This window comes from Amblyraja radiata, chromosome 1, assembly GCF_010909765.2.
Source record: "Amblyraja radiata isolate CabotCenter1 chromosome 1, sAmbRad1.1.pri, whole genome shotgun sequence".
Lineage (NCBI taxonomy): Eukaryota > Metazoa > Chordata > Chondrichthyes > Rajiformes > Rajidae > Amblyraja > Amblyraja radiata.
The window spans coordinates 100,785,633-100,810,529 of NC_045956.1; the positions used below are offsets into that span (position 1 = coordinate 100,785,633).

The window sequence follows — 24,897 nt, forward strand, 5'->3', positions numbered from 1 at the left end:
TGCCATACCAGACCATATTGCAACCAGGCAGGATACTTTCTACAGCCCTTGCTCAGAAGTGCAAGAATTTGAAGTCGCTATATCTCTCCACTACCAACACACTGATGAAAACTGGTATGTGGTGTCCTGTCTTCCCTAGTCTGAAGTCAAGGATTAGTTTATTTGTCTTGTTGATATTGAGTGAGAGGTTGTTTTTGCTGCAGCATTCAACAATGTGTTCTTGCTCTCTCCTGTGTGTTGACGCATTTAATTGCATTGTTAAAGGATTGATTGAGAACTTTGTGCTCATATCTTTAGTTTAGTTTGGAGATACATCGCGGAAACAGGCCCTTCGGCCCACCGAATTCACGCTGACCAGCGATCCCCGCACATTTACACTATCCTACACGCACTGGGGACAATTTACAATTATACCAAGCCAATTAACTTACAAACCTGTATGTCTTTCCAGTGTAGGAGAAAAATGGAGATCCCGGAAAAAACCTATGCAGGTCACGGGGAGAACGTATAAACTCCGTACAGACAGCACCCATAGTCAGGATTGAACTTGTGCGTCTGGAGTTATAAGGCAGCAACCCTAACATTGCCCCACTGTGCCGTCCTTTCCATGGCCTTGGTTTCATCCCCATCACTAAACTTTTCTTTCACCAAGATAACCTTCATTATGGTGTTTCTCTAATTTTGAGCTCTAGACTATTACTGATTTATTTTATCAGTTTGTCTTCGAGAACCCAAACTCTACTACATTTTTTCCTTATCCTTTATGATGATCCATATGACTTTCCCATTTACAGGCATGTGAATTAAAATGTAGCCATGTACCATCCATGGCTTTGTCAAATGTAGTTGATAATGCATTTGAGAAGTGCTAGATCAAACTGTTATATAATTGCAAATTACTGATGCATGTTCGCAGACAAGATATGGAACATTCTCTAATAAATAGAACAAATTAGACCTACTGTAGGTTAAATTTATATTCAAAACGGACAGTTTGCAACAGTGTTTAATTAGTTTGTTTTATTTAAAAAATATCTCTGTCAGAGCAGTTGTATTTGAAAGGCAGCAGTGATGCTTATTTCCTTTGATTATGGATTTGCAACATTTCCATGACTACGGAGAATTGTTTTCCCTGTTAGCCCTCTGAGGAGACAGTAATCTGAGGTGTCAGTCTTTATAGCATTATATGTTTAAGGAATTTTTGTAAACTAAATTTTAGAAAAGGGGGTAGAATTATTTCACCACCCAGAGTTGTTCAGCTTCTGTGCTTAAATTTACAAAGAACTAATAAAATAAACCCTGTTGCTGAATTGATTTTCTTGTTGAGTAATCAAATTTGTTATATAGAAAAAATAACCAGGTAAACAAAATTGAATGTGGCTCACCCACAAAAGCACAAGACCATGTTGGTTATGAGTTTGCATAAATCCACAAATAACTTCAAATGATTACAAGGTTAATTCCCGGGATGGCGGGGCTGTCATATGCTGAGAGAATGGAGCAGCTGGGCTTGTACACTGTGGAGTTTAGAAGGATGAGAGGGTATCTCATTGAAACATATAAGATTGTTAAGGGCTTGGACACGTTAGAGGCAGGAAACGTGTACCCGATGTTGGGGGAGACCAGAACCAGGGGCCGCAGATTAAGAATAAGGAGTAAGCCATTTAGAATGGAGACGAGGAAACACTTTTTCTCACAGAGAGTTGTGAGTGTGTTGCATTCTCTGCCTCAGATGGCGGTGGAGGCAGGTTCTCTGGATGCTTTCAAGAGAGAGCTAGATAGTGCAATTAAAAATAGCGGAGTCAGGGGATATGGGGAGAAGGCAGGAACGGGGTACTGATTGGGGATGATCAGCCATGATCACATTGAATGGTGGTGCTGGCTCGAAGGGCCGAATGGCCTACTCCTGCACCTATTGTCTATTACGTTAAACACGTGGGTGTGATGCATTTATTCCATCAATTTAAGATTGTTTTAATTGAGACTACTGTTATTAGCTGGGATGCTCTGTGTTTCTCAAATACCATTTCTTGTATCGAATATATGTATTTTTGCAGAGTGGCCTTTGATCCTAAAATGTTCTTAAATTGATCTCTGTTGTTTGAAGTAGATGAATTTAGTCAGTGGATAAATTTGTATTTTAAATTTAGGAAAAATGTTTTGATTTCCTATTGCAAATTAAAACCTGGACAATTTTAAGTTTACATTTAAATGTAGTAGATGGAGACACGAGTTTGCAGATGCTGGAATCTGAAGCAACAAATAAACTGCTAGAGAATTTAGCGGTTCAAGCAGCAACCGTGGGGTGGGTGGGGGGGGGGGGGGGGAAGCAACAGTCACTGTTTTGGATTGGTATATCAACAATTCCTTCCCCCACAGGTGCTTTGACCCACTGAGTTCCTTCAGCAGAAGATAGACACAAAAAGCTGGAATAACTCAGCGGGACAGGCAGCATCTCTGGACAGAAGGAATGAGTGACGCTTTGGGTCGAGACCCTTCTTCAGACCCGATTTCCTTCAGCAGATTGCTACTTGTGGTGTATGTCTTTAAAATCACTGAAAATAGTACTGTTAAATGATTTTCCAATATTTCTGCTTTATATTTATGCAGGAGGGCGATATCAACTAGAAATTAAAATCCCAGAAACGTATCCATTTAATCCACCAAAGGTGAGACTTGACTGCATGTGTTTGCAGATAATCTAGCGGGCAATCACTGCTTCATTTACTTGCAATTTTGAAAGTAGCCTTTTTATATGTACTTTGGACTTAATGGACACTAATGGAATGTCTTTCCATTTTTTTTGGCCAAACCTAAACAATATCAATCATTTATTAAATCTTTGAACAAATTTCACATTTTTAGAATTATTTTTAACATCTCTTAAAATACTTTTGCTTTCTGTTCCTTTGATAAACTGATAGTACAGTATTAAATGGCACTATTGTTGCCTTTCGGATGAGACATTAAACTTAATTGAACCTCTAGAGTGATGTAAAAGTACTTGGGAATTCTCTTGCTATCCTGGCCGATATTTTTTTACACACAACTGTACTTAACATTCCTAAAAGACATTAGCTGATTAATTATTTAGCGGGATTTTGAGATGTGGAAATCAGTGCTACAATGGCTTCAGAAGTACTTTATTAGTGTAAAATACTTGGGTTATTCTGAGGTAATTTTGTTATTTTCTGAGTAAATTATTTTTGGGGTTTCTCTAAAAGCTGTAATTTGATTCCTCAAGATTTTATTTTTGCATTCACTCTGCTTTTTGCCCTTTATCTCATTAGCAAGGATTTATTTTTAATAAATCGTGGAAGGGTTATATGAATAAATACAGATAAAGTGAAAAACATGGCCATGACCTGGGCAGGGAGAGGGGGTTGAGATTCCATTTGCTTACACTATAGGAGATGCTTCACTTTAAGTGGCCTGTATATATGGATACACAGATTTTTTTTCTATTGGAAATGAAAATATGGCAGCCATTAGACTACCCAGCAGGTGTGCTACAAAATAATATTCTAATATTGCAAAACTTTTATCTAAGCATTGTATATTTCCCAGTTATTCTGCTATTCTATGTTTTTATTGCTACATGTTTTCTTACCAAAGCCTTCTATTTGTAAATTATGCACAATAAATAGAAGCAAAAAAAAATCTGTACATTTTTGGGATTTGCTTGTTGCTTAGCCTTGCTGGGTCATTTCCTGCCTCTAGCTTTTGGAGGGATCCAGATATATTTTTATATACTTATTTGGTTTTTAATAGATATTATTTGGGGTTTTTTCTAATTTACTGGCTTGCCTTGTGTTCTCATGATAAAATAAATTGTGTTTGTTTTCAAATAATGAAAGTAGAATGGCAAATGTATTTAAATATTAAAAATATTTCTTACCTGACTAAAAGATCAATAAGTGCGGTACTGTTTTTGGTAGAGTTTTAGAATTTTAAATGTTGTCCTTTGCATTGTGTATAGCTTCTGCAGCGTAATTTACAATTTTAGTTTACTATGTGACAATAGTACTTCCAAAATAGCCTGAATTGTAATGAGCTAAGAATTGTTAATAAATTATTGGTATTTGCTGTTTTTGCTTAAGTGCCTGAGACCTATTCAGTAATTCGGTATATATAATTTACATTTTATTTTTCTTGTCAGCATTGGTTGTTTGCAGAACTTTTCAACCACAGTTAAAGATTAGTGAATCAAGCGATTCATAATATACATTTGTGTTAGAACATAGAACATAAAACAGTATTGCACAGGCCCACAATGTTTATGCCGAATATGATGCCAAGTTAATCTAACTTCCATGTGCCTGCCTGTCTAAAAGCCTCTTAAGGGCCACTATTGTATCTACCTCCACCACCACCGCTGGCAATGTGTTTCAAGCCCCCAATACTCTCTGTATTTAAAAAAAAAACTTGCCTCGCACATCTCCATTAAACTTTCCCTCTCTCACCTTGTTGCTATGCCCTCTAGTGTTTGGTGTTTCCACTCTGGAAAAAGGTTCCTGCTGTTCACCCTATCTATCCTCTCATAATTTCATTTACTTCTATCAGGTCTCCCTTTAACCTCTGATGTTCCGGAGACTTGGCATGGGAACTATTTTATGAGAAACAGCTGTCAATTGGGATTATTGCAAACACTACAGATTATAGAAAGCAGATAATTGTTCAGATGTGTTCAGAAAATAATTGTACAGTTTTTCATGGCATTTTAAGGAATTGGAATTTATTTTATCACCTATGAAATATCAATGAAAATTATTGTATCTTGCAGGTTCGGTTTATCACAAAAATTTGGCATCCAAATATTAGTTCAGTAACAGGAGCCATTTGTTTGGATATTCTGAAAGATCAGTGGTGAGTTTCCCTGCCTTCATTCTTGTACTGCAATCAATCTGACCCTTTTAAAATTTGTAGTCAGTATTGTTTGTTGTAACTATACATCTAGGTTTTTAGGAGTTGTACTTTTTAGTTGCCATTGCAATATCGTGAAGAATGAGGAAAAAAATAACTGGTGCTGTTAAGGAATGTTACACAGGAAAGTAATTTTAAGGTTATTGTATATTTAAAAGTAATTAACAGTGCCTTTAGAATATTTTGTTCTTTCAACATTTAATAACATTATCTTTGCTTATAAATTTGAGATTTGAATACATCTGAAATCATAAACAAGAGAATTATATTGCTTCTTACTGATCATAGTTTTCCCTTTACATTGTTTTTGTTGGCATTTTCTATTTCTCCAAACCCCAAATTTTCTTTATTTTGTCAATGTTTTATTTGTCTTCCATTTTTGGCAGTGATGGATTATCAAGGGGCGAGAAGAAAGTCAAAGGCAAATCTTTCTCCTTTATATCTTACTTGTTGACAGCCAGTTGGTGTGCACTGGATCTGTATGCCGGATCTCTAGCCAAATGCAGATGCAGATCCAAATCATTGGATTGGTTGATTGGATTTTGTAAAGTAGTTTGTATATAAATGGCAGAAGTGTAGGAAATTCTGACTCTAATCCCTGCATTCAGTGATCTCTTGCCTGTGCTCGTCTGAAGAGGTCTTACAAATCTAATTGTGCATATGAGCCCTTTCCTATGCCACCATTCTTTATCCTCCACATCCCCTAATTCTCTGATATTAGTTTAGTGTGATACCGGTAGTTATTTTGGAGATTTCTGGCTTGCTTGATGGTAGTACTATTTCTGCTTTACGTCCAGCAGCTTGCCAGTCAAAGATGGACACAAAATGCTAGAGTAAAAGGGATAGGAGCGTATGGCCAAGTGTAATAGGGATCGATGTGAAACGTGAGATGCGTAAGGAATTAAAAGTATTGTACATGAATGCGTGAAGTACAAGAAGTAAAGTAGATGAGCTTGAGGCTCAGTTAGAGGTTGGTAGATATGACATTGTGGGGATTACCGAGACGTGGCTGCAGGAGGATCGGGCCTGGGAACTTAATATTCAGGGTTATACATCCTATAGAAAGGACAGGCAGGTGGGCAGAGGAGGGGGGGGGGGGGGGGGTAGCTCTGCTGGTGAGGGATGGAATTCAGTCCTTGCGAGGGAAGACATAGGGACTGACGAGGTAGAGTCACTGTGGATTGAGGAGGAATTGTAAAGGCAAGAAAACTCTAATTGGTGTTATCTACAGACCCCCAAATAGTAGCCCGGATGTAGGGTGTACGTTGCAGCAGGAGTTAAAACTGGCATGTAACAAAGGTAATGCCACTGTGGTGATGGGGGATTTCAATATGCAGGTAGACTGGGAAAATCAGGTTGGTTCAGGTCCCCAAGAAAGAGAGTTTGTAGAATGCCTCCGAGATAGATTCATAGAGCAGCTTGTAATAGAGCCGACCAGAGAAAAGGCAATTCTGGATTTAGTGTTGTCCAATGAACCAGATATGATAAAGAGAACTTGAGGTAAAGGAACCGCTTGGAGGTAGTGATCATAATATGATTAGTTTTAACCTGCAATTTGAGAAGGAGAAGGTTAAATTGGAAGTGTCAGTGATGCAGTTGAACAAAGGGGACTATGAGGGCATGAGAGGGGAGCTGGCCAAGGTAGACTGAAAAGGGATCCTAGCAGGAATGACGGTGGAACAGCAATGGCAGGAATTTCTGGGCATAATCCGGAAGACGCATGATCATTTCATTCCAAAAAGGAAGAAAGTTTCTAAGGGGAGTAGGAGGCAACCGTGGCTGACAAGAAGAGTTAGGGATAGAATAAAACTAAAATAAAAGATGTATAACACAGCAAAGAGTAGCCGGAAGCCAGAGGATTGGAAAACTTTCATAGGACAACAGAAGGAAACAAAACGGGCAATACGGGCTGAAAAGATGAAGTACGAAGGGAAGCTGGCCAGGAATATAAGGAAGGACAGTAAAAGCTTCTTTAGATATGTTAAGGGAAAAAGAGTGGCAAAGTCAAATGTGGGTCCCTGAAAGCAGACACGGGTGAAATTATTATGGGCAACAAGGAAATGGCAGAAGAGTTGAATAGGTACTTTGGATCTGTCTCCCAGATGTACTGGAGGACAGAGGATCTAAGGGGGTAGAGGAACTGAAGTAAATTTTCATTAGGCGAGAAATAGTATTGGGTAGGCTAATGGGACTGAAGGATGATAAATCCACTGGACCTGATGGTCTGCATCCCAGGGTCCTCAGGGAGGTGGCTCTAGAAATAGTGGACGCATTGGTGATCATTTTCCAATGTTCAATAGATTCAGGATCAGTTCCTGTGGATTGGAGGATAGCTAATGTTATCCTTCTTTTCAAGAAAGGCGCGAGAGAGAAAACGGGGAATTACAGACCAGTTAGCCTGACTTCGGTGGTGGGAAAGATGCTGGAGTCAATTATTAAAGGAGGCAATGGGGCATTTGGATAGCAGTAAAAGGATTAGTCCAAGTCAACATGGATTTATGAAAGGGAAATCATGCTTGACTAATCTTCTGGAATTTTTTGAGGATGTGACAAGTAAAATGGATGAAGGGGTGCCAGTGGATGTAATGTATCTAGACTTTCAGAAAGCCTTTGATAAGGTCCCGCACGGGAGACTGGTGACAAAATTTAGAGCACATGGCATTGGGGGTAGGGTGTTGACATGGATAGAAAATTGGTTGGCAGACCGGAAGCAAAGAGTAGGAGTGAACGGGTCATTTTCAGAATGGCAGGCAGTGGCGAGTGGAGTGCCACAAGGCTCGGTGTTGGGGCCGCAATATATATTAATGATTTGGAAGAGGGAATTAGGAGCAGCACTAGCAAGTTTGCGGATGACACAAAGCTGGGTGGCAGTGTGAGCTGTGAAGAGGATGTTAGGAGTTTGCAGGGTGACCTGGACAGGTTGAGTGAGTGGGCAGATGCGTGGTAGATGCAGTATAATATAGATAAATGTGAGGTTATCCACTTTGGCGGCAAAAACAAGGGGGCAGATTATTATCTCAATGGGGTTAGGTGTTAGGTAAGGGCAAGGTGCAGCGAGACCTGGGCGTCCTTGTACACCGGTCACTGAAAGTTGGCTTATAGGTACAGTAGGCAGTGAAGAAAGTTAATGGAATGTTGGCCTTCATAACAAGAGGATTTCAGTATAGGAGTAAAGAGGTTCTTCTGCATTTGTATAGGGCTCTGGTGAGACCACATCTGGAGTATTGTGTACAGTTTGGTCTCCTAATTTGAGGAAGGACATCCTTGTGATTGAGGCAGTGCAACGTATATGTTCACGAGATTGATCCCTGGGATGGGGCGGGACTGTCATATGAGGAAAGATTGAAAAGACTAGGCTTATATTCACTGGAATTTAGAAGGATGAGGGGGAATCTTATAGAAACTTATAAAAGGACTGGACAAGCTTAATGCAGGAAAAATGTTCCCAATGTTGGGCGAGTCCAGAACCAGGGGCCACAGTCTTAGAATAAAGGGGAGGTCATTTAAGACTGAGGTGAGAAAAAACGTTTTCACCCAGAGAGTTGTGAATTTATGGAATTCCCTGCCACTGGATGGATTTTAGAGAGAGTTAGATAGAGCACTAGGGGCTAATGGAGTCAAGGGATATGGGGAGAAGGCAGGCACGGGTTATTGATAGGCGACGATCAGCCATGATCACAATGAATGGCGGTGCTGGCTCGAAGGGCCGAATGGCCTCCTCCTGCACCTATTTTCTATGTTTCTATGTAATTCAGTAGGTCATGGAGCATCTATGGAGAAAATGATTTTTTCCTATTCCTATTCCTTTTCTCCAGAGATTCTGCCTGATCTGCTGAGTTACTCCAGCATTTTGTGTCTATCTTCAGTTTGGAAATTCATACCTCCAGATTCGGGGAACGTTTCTTCCCAAATGTTATCAGGCAACTAAACTGTACTCTCACCAGCTAGAATGTAGTCCTGACCACCCATCTACCTCATTAGAGACATTGAATTATCTTTAATAGAACTTTATTTTGTAATAAATGTTTTACCCTTTATCCTTTATGTGTACACCCTGGACGGCTTGATTTGTATTCAAGTTTTTTTTTTTTTTTCTTCCTTTGAATGGATAGCACACAACAAAAAGATTATCACTGTACCTGGGAACATGTGTCAATAACAAACTAAACTAGAGCTTTACAAAAAAAGCATATATCAAGCATATCGCTGGGCATGTCTCGATGGATGAAAGCTCTAGGTCTCCCACAATCATTTGTCAATAGACAATAGGTGCAGGAGAAGGCCATTCGGCCCTTCGAGCCAGCACCGCCAGTCAATGTGATCATGGCTGATCATCCACAATCAGTACCCTGTTCCCACCTTCTCCCCATATCCCCTGACTCCGCTATCTTTAAGAGCTCTATCAAGCTCTCTCTTGAAAGTATTCAGAGAACCAGCCTCCACCGCCCTCTGAGGCAGAGAATTCCTCTGTGTGAAAAAGTGTCATTTCTAAATGGCTTACCCCTTATTTGTGGCCCCTGCTTCTGGCCTCCCCCAACATCGGGAACATGTTTCCTGTCTCTAGCGTATCCAAACCCTTAATAATCTTATATGTTTCAATAAGATACCCTCTCATCATTCTAAATTCCAGAGTATACAAGCCCAGCCGCTCCATTCTCTCAGCATATGACAGTTCCGCCATCCCGGGAATTAAGTTTGTGAACCTATGCTGCATTCTCTCGATGTCCTTCCTCAAATTAAGGGACCAAAACTGCACACAATACTCCAGGTGTGGTCTCACTAGGGCCCTATATAACTGCAGAAGGACCTCTTTACTCCTATACTCAACTCTTTTTGTTATGAAGGCCAACATGCCATTCACTTTCTTCACTACCTGCATGCTTACTTTCATTGACTGATGAACAAGGACCCCCCAGATCCCATTGTACTTCCCCTTTTCCCTACTTTTGAAATGACACCATTTAGATAATAATCTGCCTTCCTGTTTTTGCTACCAAAGTGGATAACCTCACATTTATCCACATTAAACTGCATCTGCCATGCATCTGTCCATTCACCCAACCTGTCCAACTCACCCTACATTCTCATTTAGATTAGATAGATTTAGATAGAATTTATTTGCCACACAACCAGGGTCGGTGGAATTTGGGTTGTCAGCAGCAGTACAATAATAAAGAACACACAGCCACAACAAAAATGTAACACAAACATCCACCACAGCATTCATCACTGTGGTGGAAGGCACAAAACGTGGCCAGTCCTCCTCCATTTCCCCCCCGTGGACAGGACCAGAGTCCAGAGTCAGTCCAGGATCGGCTCTTCCTCACCGGAGACCGCGGCTTTAAGTTGTTGTAGGCCGAAGGCCGGCGGTCGAGATTTAAAGTCCCCGCCGCAGCCAGAAGCACCGTAGACTGCAGGGCCGGCGGTCGAAGCTCCCCACCAGGGGTGATGTTAAGTTCACGCCGGGCCCGTGGTAGAAGTTGGCCGCGGGCCGGCAGTGGTGGCTTCTTCTTCCCCCCCCCCGGGTCCCCCACGAGGGATCCCGGGCTGTAGACGCCGCACCAGCTGGAACTCTGCAGACCGTGGCTTCAGGCTGCCGGCTGCCGCGGGCTTGCGAAACCAAGCGCTCCCCTCCGGCGAGCCCCAGCGAGGGCTCACCCGCTCCACGCCGAGAGTCCACGCTGCTCCCGCCGCTGAAGTCCCGGGCGCGTCTCCGTGGAAAGGCTGCGCCGATCCTTGATGTTAGGCCACGGGGGAGTCGACCTGGAAAAAGTTGCCTCTCCATGGAGGAGGCGACCGAAGCGGTTTCCCCCTTACCCCCCCACACCACCCCCCACACAAGACACACCGAGGAACATCAAAAACATACTTTAAAACATACTAAAAAATACTCATAGCATCGTCCTCACAGTTCACCCTGCCACCCAGCTTTGGTGGTGGACAATTTGATAGTTATTGGGAGGAGGCTTCAACAATGTTCAAGAGGCTTCAAGAATGAGGCTTCAAGAATGTACCTGAGTACTAAAGATGCTTGGTCATTTGAAATCATCGTCAGACATGTGCCTACTGGGCAATCATTATTTTTCCCTCAGGTCCCCAGTGGGACATACGCAGTTTAAATTCAATTTAGTCCTGCGAATCATGGCCTGGTATGGCAACATGAGTGTCCAGGAACAAAGGAGACTACGGATAGCAGTAGACGCTGCCTGGTGCATCACAGGTAATTACCTCCCCAGCCTCAAAGGGATCTATAGGAGGGACTGCTTCAAAAATGCAACCAGTATCATCTAACCTGGTCACGCTTTCATTTTGCTACTATCATCAGGAAGAAGGTACAAGGACTTAAAAACTACGACTACCAAGTTCAATAACAGCTTCGTCTCAGCAAACATCACTCTTGAACACTGCACAACATTCACCTCAGCAACTCTGATCTCTATGGCCCATGTCTTTGCTTCACTATGGACTTCAGTTTGACACTATTATAATTACATAGTTTTACGATTCTTAACTTATTGTATTATTGATTATTGTATATATTTCTATTATTGTGTTAATGGGCTTGTTATGCTGCAAGTAATAGTGTTATTGTTCAGTTGCTGGTACATATGACAATTGAAGAGTCTTGACTCCACCTGGAAACATCTGAAAGCACTGGCAGGTTTCAAACACCATCCTTACAATAGTTTAAAAGATTTGTGCTTCAGAACTAATTGCATCTCTAGCCAAGGTATTCCAGAACAGTTGGATAATTGTCTCAGCATGTCTCATTTATGGAAAGTTCTAAACTAGCTATTTCTTAGTCCATCAGACTACTTGCAGTCATCATCAAAGGAAGGCAAGGTAGTGACTCACACTACTTCATTATTGTATTGGTCCAATGACAGAGAAAAGAATGAGCTGAATGTGGCATCAATGAATCTTGGTAAAATTGAGTTCAGTGGCAATCAAGGGCAAAACCACATTACTGAAGTTGTACAAATTAAAATGATTAGGATAGATGGACATCTATCATCGCGGCTTCACTTCAGGGTTGAGTTCTTCATTGGCGTGTCTTGGACTCAACCATTTTCATTTGATTCATCAGTGGATACAAGATACATTTATTTGTCACATGTACCAATTGGTACAGTGAAATGTGTGGTCACCATACAGCCATACGAATAATAAAGAGCACAGAACACGATAGACTTTAACACAGACATCCCCACACAGTGGAATCAAAGTTTCCCACTGTGAGGGAAGGCTCCAAAATTCAGTCATCCTCTGTTGTCGGGGGACTCCCGAACCCCTCGCTGTCACCGCTACGGGTGGCCCGATGTTCAGGCCCGCTCGCCGGGATGATGGAACCCCGACGTCGGAATGGGAGAACCACCTCAACAGCTTGGACATCCGAATCGGCCACTTCCTACCGGAGTCCGCGGCTCCCGAAGTCCACAGGCCGCGCTGGGCGGAGATTCCCGCTGGCGGCCCTCAGCAAAAGGTCCCAGGACTCCGCGATGTTGAAGTCAGCGCCGCCCGTGCTGGAAGCTCTACGAACCACAGCTCCACGATGTTGAAGCAGCAGGCCCAGCACTCCTGAGCTTCAAACGGCGATCCAGGTAGGCATTGCCCGCTCCGCGGTGAATCCAGTGCTGCACCGCCACCGCTGAAGCTTTGGTCCAGTCCCCGGCAGGAAAGGCCGCGCCAATCCAGTTGGTAGGCCGCAAGTAGGGGGGCGATGACGCGACTCGGAGAATAGTCGCATCCTCGCCAGGAAGTGACTGGGAAACGGTTCCCCCTTACCCTACCCCCCTCCCCCACAGAGAAAAACTAAAGAAACCTCCCAAACATACTTTTAAAACAGACTAAAAAATGTTTAAAAGATGGAAAAACAGACAGTGTAGGCAGAGGCTGCCATCAATGTGGCGCCCCTAGTGGATCTTCACTCCATGGCATCAGAAGCCGGATTACAGGAAGATCTTGTTCATATTCATTCACGGATTGATAAGTGACAAGTAACATTCACAACACTTTAGTGCCAAAGTTAAACCACCTGCTTTTGACATCCAACATTATCTTTGCTGAATGCCCATCATCAATTACCATAACTATTCACTGACACAAAAAATGCTGTGGCTGCAACAAACATATCAGAGACTGGGTGTCTTGTGACTTGCCTACTGTCTCTGTAAAACTTTTTCAATACAGGTCCACCATTGATTTTTTCCAGCACCCTTGGTTCCAGAGCCTTTCTGGATTATCCGTTTTGCCAGACCAACAGAGTTCATGGCCTCCAAGAGGAGGCCAAAAGTACTGGAGTGGTCTGCCTAAGCCGGCGAGGAGGCCAGCCTGCAAAGTTGGTCTCGGATGTTAGCTATGGGAATGGATCTGCCGGCTCAGGCTGGGCCAGAGCTCCGGCTGCAGGGGGCAAATTTGACCTGCTGATTGGCGCAGAAGTCCCGATGAGGTCAAGATTGGCCGCCTCACCCGGCCTAGGCACCACATTTTCGAGAGGACCGCTGGGGGGGGGGGGGGGGGGGGCGGGAAGATTTCAAGTGCGCTCTCGTGATTTTGTTTGGATTAAAGGAGGTGACGGACCAGTTGCCAGAAAATCGACGGTGGACCTGTAGTGTGTTGGAATATACTTTGTGTCTGGGTGAATGCAGCTCCAGTAACTGTCACTATTAGCACCACCCAATACTGTCCTATTGACAGATAGTGGCAGAGATGCCAAATATTTGCTGTTTCAGGCACTGCGTGGCTGCAATATGTGCCATCTGCTCAATACATTACAGTAACCTATCAGCTATTCAGACTGCATATTTCAACTCTCAGATTTCCATCACATGCAGTAAGGCCTGCAGACATGTGAGACACTTGGAATAATGATTTGGATGAGGGATTGAAGGCTTTGTAGCCAAGTTTGTGGATGTTACAAAATAGGTGGAGGGGCAGGTAGTACAGAGAAAGCAGGGACTCTGCAGAAGGACTTGCTTGGACAGGTTGGGAGAGTGGGCTTATGGAATATAGTGCAGCAAAGTGTGGAGTCATTAATTTTTGTTGTAGGAATAAAGGCATAGACTATTTTCTAAATGGGAAGAGAATTCAGAAATCAGAGGTGCAACGGGACTTGGGAGTGCTGGTACAGAATTCACAAAAAGTTAATCTGCAAGTCGAATCGGTACTAAAGAAGGCAAATGCAATGCTAGCATTTATTTCAGGAAGGCTAGAATACAAAAGCAGGGATGTAATGCTGAGGCTCTAAGGCGCTGGTCAGGCTGCATTTGGAGTATTGTGAGCAAATTTCGGCACCATATCTGAGGAAGGATGAAGAGGGTCCAGAAATGGTTTACAAGAATGATCCCAGGAATAAGTGGGTTAACATATGATGAGCGTTTGACGGCACTGGGCATGTACTCGCTGGAGTTTAGAAGAATGAGGGGGACCTCATTGAAACGTACCGAGTAGTGAAAGGGTTGGGTAGAGTGGATGTGGAGAGGATGTTTCCACTGGTGGGAGAGTCTATGACTAGAGGTCATAGCCTCAGAATTTAAGGTTGTTCCTTTAGGAAGGAGATGATAATTTTTTTTTAGTCCGAGCATGGTAAATCTGTGGAATTCTTTGCCACAGAAGGCTGTGGAGGCCAAGTCAGTGGATATTTTTAAAGCAGAGATAGATTCTTGATTAGTGCGGGTGCCAGGGGTTATGGGGTGAAGGCAGGAGAATGGGGTTAGGAGGAAGAGATAGATCAGCCGTGATTGAATGGCGGAGTAGACTTGATGCGCCGAATGGCCTAATTCTGCTCCTATAACTTATAACCTTCTGACCTAATAAGGACAGTGAGCTTATGGGAATGTCACCGTCTGCAGGCTTTACCCCTACGCCTCTCGTGTCAGACACTGTCCTGGCTTGGAACAGCCAGAGATGCTGCCTGACCCGTTGAAATTCTGCAGCACTGTCTTTTTTTGTGAACCAGCATTGGCAGTCTCGTGTCTCCAGACAGTGGTTGTAATGTTTTCTGTACAGTTGAACAGATTAATTTTATTTTAATTTTTCATCAGGTCCTCTTGCACAGAAGTTAGTTTCTCCACCCAACTATTTCCCTTCCCAGTTCCTCCTGCTGCTTGCTCACAAGTAGTTGCTCCTTCCCTAACCTGTGAAACTCAACTTCTGCAGCAAAAGTATCGTAGACCAAGAACTGAATTTATGCTGTTCTCAGTCACGATTTCTTGGGTTTCAATAAATGAAAGTTATCTTTGGTGAAGCACAAGACTTTTTTAATTTGATATTTTTCATTGCTGTTGCTGTTGAGAATATTTTTCTTCTTTAAATTTAAGATTTGTTGTTGACACTTAGTATATATTCCTAAACTGGAATGTATTTAACAGGAGCCAAGACATTGTCAGGGCAGTATAATGTAAATGTTGATATTTATTTGTAAGATACTGCAACTGATCAGAGATCAAAACTCTAGCACAAGTGGTGACATTACCTGTTTGTTTTTCCATTCTTTTTGTTATTTTGTAGTGTTAAAAGTTTGTTTGAATGTTCAACGGTTTGTTTTATGTGGGGGAGGGGATCGGGGGAAACTTTGTTTTCAAGTTCCTACCTTGCCGGAGATGTGATGAATTTTCCGATCACATTTTCCGGGCTCTGCGGCCTTCCATCGCTGGAGCTGGGAGCCTCCTTGGACGGCGCGGACTTAACATGGGGGCTGATCCCTTGCCTGGGATCGCGACCATTGCGGTCTTTACCATCAAGAGCTCGCAGTCTTTCGGGAGAGGCTAGTCGGGACCTCCAACACCGCAGAAGGTTCGACCAGCCCCGAAGGGAGGTTCGATCGTCCAGCACGGGGGAGCTGACATCCCCCCGATGCGGGAGCTTGATCGCCTCGACGTGGAGGGCCCGAAATGCCGCCGGCTACGGAAGTCAAGATCGTGCCATCAACGGGGGCTCGAAGCCCACGACCGAGGAAGAACTAAGGGAAAGGACTTGAACTTTATTTCACCTTCCATCACAGTGAGGAATGTGTAGGGGTCACTGTGGTGGATGTTAATGTTAAAATGTGTTTTGAGTGATCTGTTGCTTTTGATTGTATGACTGACCTGGCCAATGAAATTCCTCGTATATGTTGCAAAACGTACTTGGCGAATAAAGTGTGATTCTGATAATGATTCTGATTCTCTTTCCTTAGACCTGCCATTTATTTCCTTTGAGTTACTTATCCTACTCCCATTTGAATGCTACAATTGAATCTTTCACCGTTGCTGCTTTGGGCATTACGTTCCAGATCCTAACCACTTGCTGGATTTGTAAAAAATCCCCAGTTGCTGTTCACTGTCTCCTAATTCTTGATCCCTCCACCAATGGGAGCACCCTCTAGCATTTTTCCTTGCATAACCATGTGCCTTTCTAAAACCCTCTTAAATGCTACAATTGCATCTGGTGTGAACCCTGGCAGCATATTCCAGGCACCAGCCACGGTGTGTGGAAATAAACTTGTTCTGCACATCTCCTTTAAACTTTTCCTCCCTTACTTTAAAACTCAGGTCTTTGACATTTTCACCTTGGACAAAATGGTTGTGCCAGTCTACCCTATCTAAGCCTCTCATAATTTTGTGTACTTCTATTAGGTCTCCCCTCAGTGTCTGGCGCTCCAAAGAAAGTATTCCAAATCTGTCCATCCTCTCCTTATAGCTCTCTATGCCAGGCAGTATTCGCGGTAGACCAAAGGAGAGCTGTATCCCTTGCTTCATATCCCTTACTTCGTATCCCTTACTTTATATTCCTTATTCCTCCACTCTCCTGGAATATGCCAGGCCTGAACTCTGATCAGGTGGCTTTTAAACAACTATCACAAACTGTGAAGCCCAATAACACCTGCTCCTAGTTTTCTCTACCTTGCTCCTACCTAATAGTGTTGTAATCTGCTTTACCCCATTTTAGTACCTTCCCCCAAGGTCCAGACTTAATCCTAGTTCACAACTTTCTTAAAACTTAATGGAGTTGTGATCATTGTTTCCAAAATGCTCTCCCAAGAAATACCAGTCACTCGGCCAGGCTTGTTTCCCAAAACAAAGTCCAGTATGGTCCCTCCTAGAGTTGGACTATGCACATACTATTTAAAAAAAACCTTTGTGGATACAGCTTACAAATTCTGCACCGTTTAAGTCTTTATACTAAGGAAGTCCCAGAAAACAAATTAATTTTAATGGTAAGCTTAATTTGTTTCCTGCATATTCTAGAATGTTTAGGAACAAACATTTAAAGATAAGAGTTCAGATATTCACAGTACTATATTTTATAACTAGTTGTGGAAATAAATATTGTCTTTAACATTTTGCACATTTGGAGTAGTATCTCAGCAACACGGAGATACTGGCTGAATGATGGTTATTCTTGGTGTCTTGTAGCCATATCTTGATCATTGATGCCAAGCCCCCTTATAATCTTCAGAAATCGATGAATAATAATGTCCACCTTCTCACTATTTTTAAAGACTATCGAATTGATTACGAATTGTCAGAAGTGAATTGTTTAGGAACTAACTAGGATTTTTAAATGAATGGAGCTTTAAACTTTATTCACCGACCAACTGTATGTTCTCAATCATGTTTCTAGGGCTGCTGCTATGACTCTACGGACAGTTTTATTATCGTTACAAGCCTTACTGGCAGCGGCTGAACCAGATGACCCACAGGATGCAGTAGTTGCACAACAGGTTAGCAAAGATTTGCCAATTACAAATGCAATTAGTTGATTTGCTTTTTAATCTTGACAAAATTAAAGTTGTTAACCATGAATGTTGTTAATCTTCACTACCCAATGCTATTTCACAATAAAAGTGTCTCCAATAATGAAAATAATTGGCATTGTACCAAATGTACAGAAAGAGGAGATTGCAATTTAGCATTACTTTTATAAAAATCTGAAGAACACGCCTGTGGTTTAAATTACTTTCGTCTCTACCTATTGATAAATAATTATGGTCAGTGTGAAATATACGGTAATGTTTAGCTTGCCGCACTTTCAAAGTTTTAATGACATTACATTTAAAATAAATTTACTTTAAAATGTCTTGAATAATGTTTAATAAAGATTAAATAGAATATGTTTAGAGAAATTTAAGAAGCAAGAGTAATCCATGAAGTCCCTTGGTCCTGCTCTGCCATTGAATAAAATCATGGCCGATCTGATCTTTGGCCTTAACAGCAACTACCTGTCTGTTTTGTTTTTGTTTTTTTAAAGCATATTACCCAGAAGCCCTTGCAGTCCAAGATCAATATTAGCTTTGAACAAATGCAGTGAGTCAGCATCGTCAGTCATTCTGGATAAAGAATGACAATGATGGAATACTGGGAGAAAATATTCTTCTTCATCATCTCACCCTTAAACACCCATCCCCCAATTCTGAGTCTCTGCCTGCTTTAAAATTTTCTAACCAGGGAATATATTCTTGTAATGTCCTACTTTCTTAAGCACCATCTTAAAACGATGCTGTGAATGTAAATGTGACGTCCAAACTTGGGAAAGTACAGGCCTATTCTGCTCCATCAATCCTCAGAAGACAAATTTGTCATCATAGGAGTTGGGTCTCTCCAACCTTTGCTACGCTCTCAAGTTTTGCTCCACTCTCTCCAACCTTGGCTACACTCACTCCTGGACTAATAACTCCGTAAATAAAAGGATTGTACACTGGACTACATGTCTCGACAAAGCCCTGCACAGAGTGGCAACACATGCTTATTCCCTCTTGTCAAAAAGGCCAATGATTATTTCCCTTCTCAATTGGGGTATCTATACTGCCTTTGGTACTTGTACATGGACACCCATATGTCCTATTGAATGTTGAGTTTTGCTTAAATAGTGAATTGCAGTGCAGTTTAAACAATTTTATTCATTAAAACAGCTTTTATGGAGTAACAAATTTGTTTACTGCTGTAATGAGGATTAATGGTTTACAAAAGGGGCAAAAACAAGGAAGTTTCTTGCTACACAGCAGCCTTGGGCTGTTGCAGTTGATTTAATTGTTGAGATTAAAGTGGTAAAGAACTTCATCAGCGTTCCTTTCTGATTAGAAAACAATTGCCCTTGTTGAAATTGTGTTTGACATTGCGATGTTCCCAATATCCTATTACTAAACTTTCCATATGTAAAAGGAAAGCTATCTACATCAAAAGACGTTGACACAGGATTTCACTTTTCCTACAAAGCAACCAGAAGCTTTGGCGGTGGGGTCAAAAGTCCCTAAGTGAGCCACATCATCTTCACAGGAGTGACGTCAAGTGATCAATACGTAGTTTACCTTTCACGGAGAGGTCTACAGTGGAAATTATGACTGAAGGTGAGGCAAGGACTCGACACTCTGCTGTCTGCCCCTTCCCTCTTTGAAAGAGCTTTTATAAGCATCGTGCTGCATTCCAGCACTGGATTCACTGGTGATTTTGAGGAGACTGGACCGGCTCTCATCCGCAAAATCGCGCCTCATCCGCACCCAGGAGCAAACCCGTGTCCCCGGCGCAGCAAGTGCTGCAGAAACGCCACTGGACCGTCCCCGGTTTTCCCCCCACTCGAGTGTCCCATCCCCACCCGTGGGGCGGCCGAAGACGTCCAGACCGACAGGACACCGGCCCCAGGCCCACCGCCATCATGGAGAACCCACAGCCAAGCATCAACTCCAGCCCAACTCCAAAGGAACCCGCTCTCCGATGGGCCGCTATGGTGACAAGTGCCAGTTCGCCAACGGCCTGGCCGAGCTGCGCTCCCTCAGCCGCCACCCCAAGTACAAGTCGTACCTGCCACACCACCGGGCTCTGCTCCTACGGTACCCGCTGCCACTTCATCCACTACCCCGAGGAGGAGCGAGGGCCCCGGCCTCGCCTTTGCCAGAGCGCCAGCCTGGGCTCGGCCTCCTCCTGCCCGTTGCTGCGGGCGGCCTTCAGCCCCGACCTGGAGTTGGAGCTGGCCTGGACTCTGGGCTTGGGGCTGGGCAAGGAAGGGGGAGGAGGTTGCTGCTGTCGCCAGCACCACCAACAGCACCAGCAACTCCAGGGGGCGCCCGACCTGCCCATGGCCAGCGGGAGCCCGTCCGCAGACTCTCTCTCCGACCAGGACGACTCCAGCAGCAGCGGCTCCGAGTCGCCCGTCTTCGAGCTGGGCCAGCGGCTGCCCATCTTCAGCAGGATGCGGTGTTGGACTGAAGGGAGGGGGGTGGAGGTGGAGAGCTGCCGGCCAACCCGGCAGGACAAACAGAGCTGAGTTGGAGCCAGCGACTGCAAGTCAGAGGACACCCCGCCAGCCCAGGCCCACCCCGAACACCTCCGGTTCACAGGGGCGGGCACCGGGGAGGGGATGGGGACAGCCCAGCAGCAACTCAAGAGTACCCGCAGTGAAGGAGAGCCGGGCCCAACCCCAACCCCGACCACGGATGAAACGGAAGCCTACACACAATGCAGCACCACGGTTGCAGAGACTGTTTTATCGCTGGTGACCTATGACCTAGGCATGCACAGTCAGAATACCGAGCTCGCTTGTTCATTAATGTAACAATGCAAAAGGCTCATTCATCTATTCAGTTTGATCTAATCTGGCACATCAATATCGTAAAATTGTATTTTAAAGATTATTGACTACCTACAAATAGATACATTTAAGTAATCTTTTTTACATGCATATCTCAAGTGGTTTGCAGTTAATGAAGTACTTTTGAAGTGACTTCCTGTGTAATGCAGGGATAATTTAAGTCAATTTCCACACAGCAAGAACCCACAAATAATGACCTAATAATCTGTCAGGTGATGTTACTTGAAGGATAATTTCCAGTCAGAACACCAAGGGGAATATCCTGCTTTTCTCAAAGTTGTACCATTTCACCTTTTTGTTAACGAGGTCTAGTTGGGACCTTGGTTTAACATGTTTTAAACTAATAGCTTTAAACTGTTACTAAATTTAAATGTTTTGTGAAACCATTTTTTATATTCACTCTATTTTAAATCTAGAAATTTATTTGTTCTTGGAGGATTTTTCAACGGAATTCAATTGTAGAGTGGAGAGGATCGCTAACCTTGGAATTGACCAAGAATTAGAAACATAGAAACATAGAAAATAGGTGCAGGAGGAGGCCATTCGTCCCTTTGAGCCAGCACTGCCATTCATTGTGATCATGGCTGATCGTCCCCAATCAATAACCCGTGCCTGCCTTCTCCCCATATCCCTTGACTCCACTAGCCCCTAGAGTATCTAACTCTCTCTTAAATCCATTCAGTGATTTGGCCTCCAATGCCCTCTGTGGCAGGGAATTGCACAAATTCACAACTCTCTGGGTGAAAACGTTTTTCTCACCTCAGTCTTAAATGGCCTCCCCTTTATTCTATGACTGTGACCGCTCGTTCTGGACTCGCCCAACATTGGGAACATTTTTCCTGCATCTAGCTTGTCCAGTCCTTTTATAATTTTATATGTTTCTATAAGACCTCCCCTCATCCTTCTAAGCTCCAGTGAATACAAACCTAGTCTTTTCAATCTTTCCTCATATGACAGTCCCGCCATCCTAGGGATGAATCTCGTGAACCTATGCTGCACTGCCTCAATCACAAGGGTGTCCTTCCACAAATTAGGAGAACAAAACTGTACACAATACTCCAGATGTGGTCTTACCAGAGCCCTATACAACTGCAGAAGAACCTCTTTATTCCTAAACTGAAGTCCTCTTGTTATGAAGGCCGACATTCCATTAGCTTTCTTCACTGCCTGCTGTACCTGCTCACCAACTTTCAGTGACTGGTGTACAAGGACACCCAGGTCTCGCTGCACCTCCCCCTTACCTAACCGAACCCCATTGAGATAATAATCTGTCCCTTATTTTTGCCGCCAAAGTGGGTAACCTGACATTTATCTATATTATACTGCATCTGCCACGCATCTGCCCACTCACTCAACCTGTCCAGGTTACCCTGCAACCTCCGAACATCCTCTTCACAGTTCACACTGCCACCCAGCTTTGTGTCATCCACAAACTTGCTAGTGTTGCTCCTAATTCCCTCTTCCCTAATTCCCTTTTCCAAATCATTAATATATATGGTAAGCAGTTGCGGCCCCAACTCCGAGCTCTGAAAAGGACCCGTTCACTCCTACTCTTTGCTTCCTGTCTGCCAACCAATTTTCTATCCGTCAACACCCTACACCCAATACCATGTGCTCTAATTTTAGTCACCAGTCTCCCGTGTGGGACCTTATCAAAGGCTTTCTGAAAGTCTAGATACACTACATCCACTGGCCCCCCTTCATCCATTTTACTTGTCACATCCTCAAAAAATTCCTGAAGATTAGTCAAGCATGATTTCCCTTCCATAAATCCATGGACTAAACCTTTTACTGCTATCCAAATGCCCCATTATTACCCCTTTAATAATTGACTCCAGCATCTTTCCCACCACCGAAGTCAGGCTAACTGGTCTGTAATTCCTCATTTTCTCTCTCGCTCCTTTCTTGAAAAGTGGGATAACATTAGCTATCCTCCAATCCACAGGAACTGATCCTGAATTTATTGAACATTGGAAAATGATCACCAATGCGTCCACTATTTGTAGAGCCACCTCCCTGAGGACCCTGGGATTTATCATCCTTCAGTCCCATTAGCCTACCCAATACTATTTCTTGCCTAATGAAAATTTCTTTCAGTTCCTCTACCCCCTTAGATCCTCTGTCCTCCAGTACATCTGGGAGATTGTTTGTGTCTTCCTTAGTGAAGACAGATCCGAAGTACCTGTTGAACTCTTCAGCCATTTCCTTGTTACCCATAATAATTTCACCCGTGTCTGCCTTCAAGGGACACACATTTGACTTTGCTACTCTTTTTCCCTTAACATATCTAAAGAAGCTTTTACTGTCCTTCTTTATATTCCTGGCCAGCTTCATCTTTTCAGCCCGTATTGCCCGTTTTGTTTCCTTCTGTTGTCCTATGAAAGTTTCCCAATCCTCTAGCTTCCGGCTACTCTTTGCTGTGTTATACATCTTTTCTTTTAGTTTTATTCTATCCATAACTTCTCTTGTCAGCCACGGTTGCCTCCTACTCCCCTTAGAATCTATCTTCCTTTTTGGAATGAAATGATCCTGTGTCTTCCGGATTATGCCCAGAAATTCCTACCATTGCTGTTCCACCGTCATTCCTGCTAGGATCCCTTTCCAGTCTATCTTGGCCAGCTTCTCTCTCATGCCTTCATTGCCCCTTTGTTTAACTGCATCACTGCCAGTGGCGGACTGGTCAGGGTGTCAGCTTGCCCGATGGCAAGTGGGCCTCTGATGAAGTGGGCCCCTTATATCAAGTGGGCCCCTGATGAAGTGGGCCCCCTTTGTCTCCTTGCAACCAATATTTTTAGACCCAGTCCGCCACTGATCACTGCCACTTCCGATTTAACCTTCTCCTTCTCAAATTGAGGATTAATACCAAAGTCTGGTGTTTATTCTTCAATTGTTTGAAAATTTGTGGGAAATTCTGTGATTGTATATTCGATAATAACTCTTAAGAATCATTCTGATGGAGTGCTTTCCTTTCATGTCCACTTTGTCTTTAAATATTTTTTTTCCGCCTGAGTGGATAAATGCCTGGGTTCCTGAGTCATTTGATCTTCAATGTTACGTGATGCTTTTTTATTAAACAAAAGGCTGTTAATTGTCATTTGTGAACCAGGTTTACATTTTAATCCATTAGGTCATTAACTCCTCATCATGACAATTTTAATGTGTTTCCTTGCTGTCCCCATTTGAGCAGTAGATTTATGGATTATGTTCTTTCTGCAGTACAAGCAAAATCCAGAGATGTTCAAACAGACAGCAAGACTCTGGGCACACGTGTACGCTGGAGCACCAGTACCTAGCCCTGAGTATACTAGAAAAGTAGACAAATTGTGTGCTATGGGCTTTGATAAAGTGAGTAATAAAAGTGATTTTAACAACATACAATAATAGATCATTTTAAAATAATTTCACAATTGTAATTCAATTTTAACAATTTTATTCTGATTCTGCATTTGTGGTGTACCTGCATTTTACGTGTGTTCTCATTGGGTTGAATTGCCACAAAGTGTTTGACAAAATTAACTGTTGGGAAAGGGATGGATTGAAAACTGAACTTAAAATATATAATTGTAGCTACATAATATGTTTCTTAGAATCTCGATTGATACCAGAGGAAGGTTGTGGTTCTGCTGAATACTACTTCTGTCGAAAGAGAAGTGACCAATTTCTGGAAACAAACAGTTCCATATATTTTCCTATTGGAGGGGGAGGGAAATTCAGATTTCAAGTTGTATGTATATAAACCCCATTGTTTAAGTACTTCTCTACTCTTTGTTAATTTGTTGACTTGTACGCCAAACTTCTTGACATTTCTGTAGTACTGAATTTATGAATGCATAATTCTATTTTCCTCCCATTTTCTAGTTAATTGATACTGTGTCTATTGCTACCAATCCAAATGCCTTCACTGCAACTCCAATGGCTGCTCTTTCTAAACCCATACATTTTCAGGATCCCCTAGATTTATCCTTGTTCAATTTCCCCAAATGTACATGCTCTTTTTGGTGACATGGTAGACAATTATGCCAGCTTTCAGTGTTATTTTTCTGTTTTTGTTCTTTTTTTCTAGCGCTTTACCACTTTTCTCAAGTTTTAATTATATCTTTGGATTAAGGTTGCTTGTGCAGTGAAAAATCTGTATTAAATGACAACTTCATTGGGAAGTTCCTATTTCCCACCTCAGTTTCTGTGATAATTAGTGCAAACCCATGGAAAGATTCAGTGGTGTTCTGAACTAGAATTATGTTATTAATTTTAATGTGTACAAGTATTTGGCAATAACAGGGATGTGAAACCCTCAGCAAATGTTATAAATGAGAATGTTTGACATGATTTGGATAGTGAATGTGGTAGTGAAAGCACACAAATCTGAAGTATAAACAGTTTGAGGCAAACAATTAGGATTTTTTAATCAAC

The 24,897-nt window shown here is 42.7% G+C and overlaps 1 protein-coding gene across 2 annotated transcripts in view; it reads left to right on the forward strand.

Annotated features, from left to right (window-relative positions):
* The window catches only part of ube2k (ubiquitin conjugating enzyme E2 K), an 88,327-nt gene that overhangs the window by 55,867 nt on the left and 7,563 nt on the right, over positions 1–24,897 (forward strand). For both annotated transcript variants that reach the window (XM_033027226.1, XM_033027236.1), the window contains 4 exons: positions 2,611–2,669; positions 4,784–4,866; positions 17,527–17,626; positions 23,704–23,832. In XM_033027226.1, the coding sequence (XP_032883117.1) occupies positions 2,611–2,669; positions 4,784–4,866; positions 17,527–17,626; positions 23,704–23,832 (371 nt within the window). The remainder of the gene's footprint in view (positions 1–2,610; positions 2,670–4,783; positions 4,867–17,526; positions 17,627–23,703; positions 23,833–24,897) is intronic.